Source organism: Stegastes partitus, unplaced genomic scaffold (assembly GCF_000690725.1).
Source record: "Stegastes partitus isolate 25-593 unplaced genomic scaffold, Stegastes_partitus-1.0.2 Scaffold97, whole genome shotgun sequence".
NCBI classification, from domain to species: Eukaryota; Metazoa; Chordata; class Actinopteri; family Pomacentridae; genus Stegastes; species Stegastes partitus.
The window spans coordinates 250,004-257,499 of NW_007577828.1; the positions used below are offsets into that span (position 1 = coordinate 250,004).

Genomic DNA, 7,496 nt, shown 5'->3' on the forward strand with positions numbered 1-7,496 from the left:
ACCAACATCCAAACCCAAACAACCTCCTCTGGAGGCACAGCATCCACCATCACCCAATCCCCAACCACCACCTCCGGAGGCTCAACATCCACCAACACTCAGTCCCCTACAACCACAACCACCCTAGGAAGCTCAACATCCACTAACACCCAGTCACCCACAGCCACTTCTGAAGCTTCAACATCCACCAACATCCAAACCCAAACAACCTCCTCTGGAGGCATAGCATCCACCATCACCCAATCCCCAGCCACCACCTCCGGAGGCTCAGCATCCACCAACACTCAGTCCCCTACAACCACATCTGCCTTAGGAAGCTCAGCATCCACGAACACCCAGTCACCTACTGCCACTTCTGAAGCTTCAACATCCACCAACATGCAAACTCAAACAACCTCCTCTGGAGGCATAACATCCACCATCACCCAGTCCCCAACCACCACCTCCGGAGGTTCAGCATCCACCAACACTCAGTCCCCTACAACCACAACCACCTTAGGAAACTCAGCCTCCACAAACACCCATTCACCTACTGCCACTTCTGAAGCTTCAACATCCACCAACATCCAAACCCAAACAACCTCCTCTGGAGGCATAGCATCCATCATCACCCAATCCCCAACCACCACCTCCGGAGGGTCATCAATCACCACACAGTCTGGCCCCAGCACAACAACATCTTCTATCACCACTTCTAATTCAATCAGTACTACTAATCCAGGAACCAACTTTGCCTCCTCTACAGTTAGTTCAACAGCCACAACCCAGTCAAGCACTACAATGACAGGCTCAACTTGGACCACCTCATCTTCCGCCATGTCTTCAGGCTCTGCTTCCATGACTTCAGTCATGTCCACCAGTCAGTCAGTCAATTCCACTGGTATGTTTTATTTCATCATATGATAAAATGCTGTGGTTAACTTCCAAGGCTTTGTTTTGCCATGCAAGAAAAAGAAAACTATTACAATTATTACATGTTATTTTTTTGGTCTTTTCCTGTCCAATCATGACATTCATCTTTTTGTGATAGGTGGCATATCTGTAACGAATGGAACCAATATGTCAAATGTTACTTCAATGAACATGGCAAGTCCACCCTATTAGCGAGAAATATATCATTGTGCATAGGTTCCCTTATCTCTCCTTGTCTTTCATCTGTTCTGCCTCTCATCATTATAATTTGCTTTTCACCTCTCTCAAACACAGATATACTGCCGTTCATTCATCTGTAATTACTCTGACTGCTACTCAATGTACACCAGTCAGAATGCCACTTTATGCTCTCCTGGTGACTATTGTCAGGTAGGGCGGCAAATGACACTGACAAACCCTCTCAAACCACCTAAACCGTTTATTGCATTGTCTTAAAAAAATCCTCACAAAATCTTTTGGTAATTTTTAGCTAAATGTATTACCGCCCATGTCTTAACTGGAATGTACATACAGCAAAAAATATGCAAGACATTCTGTGAAGTACTGTGTTAGTAATTCATTAAAACATCAGAGTATTCAAAAGATGAAGTGGTATCTGTTAGTAACTATAAAAAGTGAAATCTTTGTAAAACTTCTCTTACAATCTTTTACATTCATGATGGTAGTAATTTGTCAAATGAATGAAAGGCAAAGGCAACTAAACATGGTCTTCTAATTCTTCACTGTATCAGCTGTTAAAGCAGGTGGACATGTGCTACACTGTTGGCTGCAGCGCCTCTTGTGCTGAAAGCTGCGTCAACACCTCTCAGACCAACTGCTCTGTGAACTGCTGTAATTTTACTGGCTGCCTCAATGACAGTTTTGCATCCATGATGATAACAACTACAGGTTAAGAGACACATCTTTGACATCTTTAGTCTCCTCAGTTAATCATTCTCATGAATAATTTATGTATTATATTATCCTTAGAAATGTTTACATTTTAATACATCTTAAATTCATGTTAAGTGGTGTGTATTTTGCTTTTTTTTAAATCATGGTTTGCTCTTTCCCCACCTTATTTTAACAGTCGCAACCACAACAACACAAACAACCACACCAGTCCCTACAACTACCACCAGTCCACCAACAACTGCAAACAATGTAAGTACAAAAGAGTGGATGTATATGTGGGATAAAGGCTATTGTGTATATTACGAAATTGAGATGACTGTTTGTCTTCATGCTCACGTTGTCTTAGACAGATAGCCACAAATTGTCTTTCTGCCTGACTGTTGACAGATATCAGTGTGGCATGCGTTTATCTTAATTGCTTGCCAACAATTTCATTTTTCTGTGTAGTGCTGCACAAGATGACAGTCTGTCCAGCAGCGTAAGCTAGACCTGGTGTTGGATCAGTATCGTTTCATGTTCTGTGTTGCTTTCACAGGGAAACAAATGCCATAATGGTACCTGTGCTGGCGAAGAATGCTACAAGAATTTTAAAAACGCAGCACTCCAAACATGCTCTGCCTCGCAGCCGCATTGTCAGGTGAGATTAATTCAAATTGAACAACTTAAACACAAATGACATCTATAACATAACAATGTTGATGTCGTTCTAGCAACATGAATAATTTAATAGTCATTAAAATGTTTAATCCTCAGTCCGGGCTTATTTTGATTTTACAGAGTTTATATGTTTTTTTATTTGTCTTTGTTTAGCACCTTTTAAGCTGTTCATACCCCATATGCACGATGTTCGCTTGCCAGCAAAAACTCAGCTTTAAGTTGGAGTTATCATTTAAAGTAAACATGGAGAGGCTATATAGAAAACCCAGGAGCAATAAAGCACTGATAAATTATGTATACATGTACATAATGATAATACAGCATAATGCAGTATATTAGTTTATTTATCAAGTGGTGTTTTTCTTTGTTTCTTATGTGTTTGTCGCACTCTCATTTAAAATTTGCAATAAAAGTGATGTATGCATTGTGTAACTTTATATATAATGTTATGCACTAGAATAAAGACTAAAACTACAATTGTATAATTAAACATTATTAATAACATTTTGCTCAGCACTTGAAACAGGCTCACCGCACAATATCTACATGATAAAGTTACATTATTTATAGGCTTCATAGTATTTTAAACAAGATTTTAACATCCCAGCCTCATTAGTCCCCTTCACTGATACGTTTTTCCACTTAAAACCGTTTGCAGGTCCTGCTCTGTTCTTACTCACACACTTCTGTCTTTGCAGCTGAAAAAGGAAACCATAGATTCCACCCAAAAGTGGAAAGCAGGTTGCACCAACTGCACTGGCTACACCGCATGCAAGGCGTCTACAAAACCTCCGTGTAACCTGGAGTGCTGCAACGCCACCATGACGTCCTGCCTATGGTTGAATGGCACGCGGAATGTTCCCTCTTCCGCCACAAGAGGACCTTATTTTCACACAGAGTTGATTGCTTCCTTACTTTGCCTGCTTGCAATCAGTATGATGCTGTGAGTGATGCAAGTATGGCCTGTTCAGCTATCAGTCATTAGGTAACCACAGCTTTGTGCAGCTCCCAGTCCCTTCATTAAAAAAAAAAAAAACACTTAGCAGTGCAGAGGTTAATGCTACTTCATTTCCACTCAAGCATCTCGCTGATATGTGATTGTTTAAAGTGCGTATGGAAATCTGAAGAGCATCAGATGTAAAGTTGGTTTCTTGTTTTCTTAAACTTCCCAGTTACATTTATTTCTGGTTCAAGACCAATGAAAAATGGCTTTGAACAGTATTTTAAAATGGACATCTATATATAAATATCACTTTAAGGAATACAGAAAATCATGCCAGCAGCAACTCGGTCCTCATGTCATTTCAAATTTACTTCAAACTTCCTTTATAACTAATACATTGATCTATAAAAATAAAATTACAGTTACATTTTAAGAAATAACTCTAAATCGTGAAATACCCTCTAGTTTGTTTTAGCAATGACCTTGCCCATTTATTGTAAAGAAAGCCAAAAATGGTTTGTTTTTTTGTTGTTGTTTTTATAGTTTTTTTAAAATCTGTGTTGCCCACTTTAAACTGACTTTCAGCTGATCTTAATTGTAGGTGGGTGAGTGAGCTTAAACACGGCATTTCTGTTGGGTATAAATATTTTATCATGTCACTGTGAGAGTAATGCAGCTATACCTCTATATGCACTTTATAAAAGATAAATACTAAGATGATACAGGGAGTTTTAAAGGTTCTTGTTTTTTTAAGCATTTCTGTAGATGTGACCTTAATGAAACGTGCAATTAAGTACTTTTCACTTCTTTTCGTCCAATACTTTTGTGACTAGTGAGTTGGATGTCTATACTATGTGGTTTACAAAATATATTTTATGGTATAATGGTGTCGAGTAAATTTGAAATGAAAATCAAAAAATTGTGTCAATTTATTCTAGTTTTGTGTGCTGTACAAAATAAGATGTTTGCGCCTTAAAATAAATAAATCTAATCTATATGTTTGATGGGTCTCAACTTGATTAAGAAGTATTAAGAAGGTATCTTTGCCATAGAGGAGGTGGAAACTGAGGATATCTTTTGGGGCTCGTAGTTGTAAAGGCCCCACAGTGACTCCAGTAGGATTATTTAATATACAGTTGTTTGGTTTTGTGTAGCCCCACATTCCTTTAACCAAACTTAATTAAGAGAATACAAGTTTCTGCACTTTTTTCTGCAGTTTTTAATTACTTTGCTTTCTATTGTATTGTAACCTAAACAGGGGCAGATCTAGAGAAGTGGCGAAGGGGTATGTGGGTGTGTGTATATACAGTATATATTCAACTTAATCCTCATTAGGGTTGCAGCGCGGGATTGGGTGAAGACAGGGGACACAATGCTAGATATGTTAAAAATGTTTCTGAAATTTAGCAGCAAATTAGATTGAGACTAGACAGCTAGTCTCTTTTATGCACTGTTTTGGAAAATATATGTATTTGTGTGATCTATGCATATGTTAGACCTGCCACAATGATGACATTATCAACACATCTTGAACAGAGTCAGAGTCAAGATAACAGTTAGTTTTATTTATTGTTTTAGGTTTGTGGTTTGATGTTCTTTTTTGGGGGGACATTCTTACATTTTAATTCACACTATAATTCCAATATCTGGATATTCTTAAGAGTTAAGGGCCTACTTATGATTTTAAAATTAAAAGATGAACTACATCAGATAATATATTGTCTAAAAAAGTAATTATTGTGACAGGTTTACTTTATACTCAGGCGTATAATACTAAAGCAGTATTCATACCATGCAGACCAGCCGGACAAGAGATCTGACAGCATTGGGCCTCTCACTTCCCTTTCACTGTCCGAGCTCTGCAGCCTTTCATTTCTTTCTCCTTCCTCTCCCTCCTCCATCTCCTCTCTATGATGTTCTTCCTCCTGCTTTTCCTCCTCCTCTCTGTAATGCTTTCTCAGTATAACTGTGGCTGAGTTCTGAGGTTCAGTGTGATGCTCATGTCATGGTGATCAGAGCTCAGTAACTTCACTGTTTCTGAAAGAGAAGGAATCATTTCAACATGTGTTTGTCTCAGTGAAATGAACAGATGCTGTTAAAAACCAGAGAACAGAGACATGAGCTGAGAGATTAACACTGATCACAGCAGCTTGGTTTTGTTTCTGCTGTTCATTGCTGTCTGCCATGAGACGGCAGCAGCTAACAGACTGTAACAACGTTATATATACTGTTATGATTGATCAGATGTAACCTACAGGAAACGAGTCACAGACAACAGGTAACTCATTTATGACACTGACAAACCTGCTGTAGCATCAGCGTTAACCAGTCTGGAAACGTGACCTGAGCTGTACAGAACAACTTTTAAACACGATGTTAGATCGTGTTTTACCATCAGAGGCTCCAGTCTGATGTGAACGTACAGTAACGTCAGCTACAGTAACGCAGCTCGCTGTTTTAATTTGTAATTTGGACAGAAAACAACCACCTACTGAGACCACGTTAACACTCACCTGTAGAGTTTAGCTCCACTAAGCAGCAGCAGCGCCGGCAAACACAGCTGATGCCGGGAAATGTGGGCGGGGCAGAGAGTCCTCGGCTCTCAGTGCGTCTGACCAATCGCTGCTCTCCGGCTCGGCTCGGCTCGACTCGGGTCGACTCGACTCGACTCGGCTCCCCCGAAGTAGCAGCAACCAACGGGTGACGTCACGGTGTCCATCTCTTACATACAGTCTATGGTAGAATGTGACGTCATAGATCAAAGACTCCTCAAAGTGTATATACCCCACTGAACAGCTAATACTCACATAGCAGCTAGCAGCGACCAGCTAAATCAGCTTCAACAAATTAGCAAACACCAAACTTCTTCCAGGACTTAAGTGTTCTCGAGGACAACTGCCTGCAACTACAGAAGTCTTTACACTTTCTACAAGGCTTCTGTTGAACTATACCTGGTACCATGGAAAACAGGTACAATCCCAGGCACAGAGGAGGGATGGTCGCCCCTCCCCACCGCGGGCCTAACCAGCACTACCCCAGACCCGCCGGCCCGCACTACCCCAGACCTGCTGGCCAGCACCACCACAGACCCGCTGGCCCCCAAGTCTTCTATGCTGTCTCTCAGGAAGAAGCCCACCACCTGAAACAGCAGAACTACCACCTGAACCTTCGCATTCAGGAGCTCACCGCTGAAAACGAGCAGCACTCGCTCAAGATGGTGAGCGCCAAAGCGAGGATCGGCCAGCTGCAGGAGCTCCTGCGGGAAGCAAAGAAGGAGCTAGAGGACGAACGCCAGCAGAATGAGGCGAGAGTCTCCGTCCTCCAAAAGCAGCTGGAAGACAACATGCAGCTGCAGGGGCAGACGAAAGCCCTCGACAAGGTAGGAGAGGAGGGGCAGAAGGACGAAAAACAGCTCGAACAGAAGGACAAAGAGCTGCAAGAGCTGAAGATGGTTCTGGAGGAGCAGCTAGAGGAAGTCCTTCTAGACCAACAAGTGCTCGAGCAGAAGGACAAAAGCCTGCAAAAAGAGGTCCTTCTTGAAAAGGAGACAAAAGACTCAGAGAAAGTGGAGATGGAGGAGTACAAGAATCTCGAGCAACAAAAAAATCAGGTGGAGGAGGAGAATAAAAGACTCCAGGAAAATAATCAAAAACTGGAGGAAGAAAAGAATCAGATAGAGGAGGAGAATGAAAGACTCCAGGAAAAGAATCAAGAACTGGAGGAAGAAAAGAATCAGATGGAGGAGGAGAATCAAGAGCTCCAGGGAAAGAATCAAGAACTGGAGCTGGAAAAGATTCAGATGGAGGAGGAGAATCAAGAGCTCCAGGGAAAGAATCAAGAACTGGAGCTGGAAAAGATTCAGATGGAGGAGGAGAATCAAGAGCTCCAGCTGAAGAATCAAGAACTGGAGATAGAAAAGAATCAGCTGGAGGTGAGCAATATGACCCTCCTCTACGAGACTAAAGACCTGAAGGAGCTCGTAGATCTCTTTGTGGAGAACAAAAAGCTGATGGAGGAGAGAGCACAGCTGGACGACAGAAACAAAGAGCTGCAGGAAGACAAGACCGAA

General features: G+C 41.5%; 1 protein-coding gene across 1 annotated transcript in view; it reads left to right on the forward strand.

The window, feature by feature from the left end:
* Positions 1-4,422, forward strand: part of LOC103354138 (mucin-21) — an 8,654-nt gene extending 4,232 nt beyond the window's left edge. The window contains exons 4-10 of the mRNA XM_008277420.1: positions 41-880; positions 1,031-1,086; positions 1,207-1,302; positions 1,665-1,821; positions 2,003-2,076; positions 2,363-2,464; positions 3,183-4,422. Of these exons, the coding sequence (XP_008275642.1) occupies positions 41-880; positions 1,031-1,086; positions 1,207-1,302; positions 1,665-1,821; positions 2,003-2,076; positions 2,363-2,464; positions 3,183-3,431 (1,574 nt within the window). The 3' untranslated portion in view covers positions 3,432-4,422. The remainder of the gene's footprint in view (positions 1-40; positions 881-1,030; positions 1,087-1,206; positions 1,303-1,664; positions 1,822-2,002; positions 2,077-2,362; positions 2,465-3,182) is intronic.
* Positions 4,423-7,496: the final 3,074 nt, after the last annotated feature.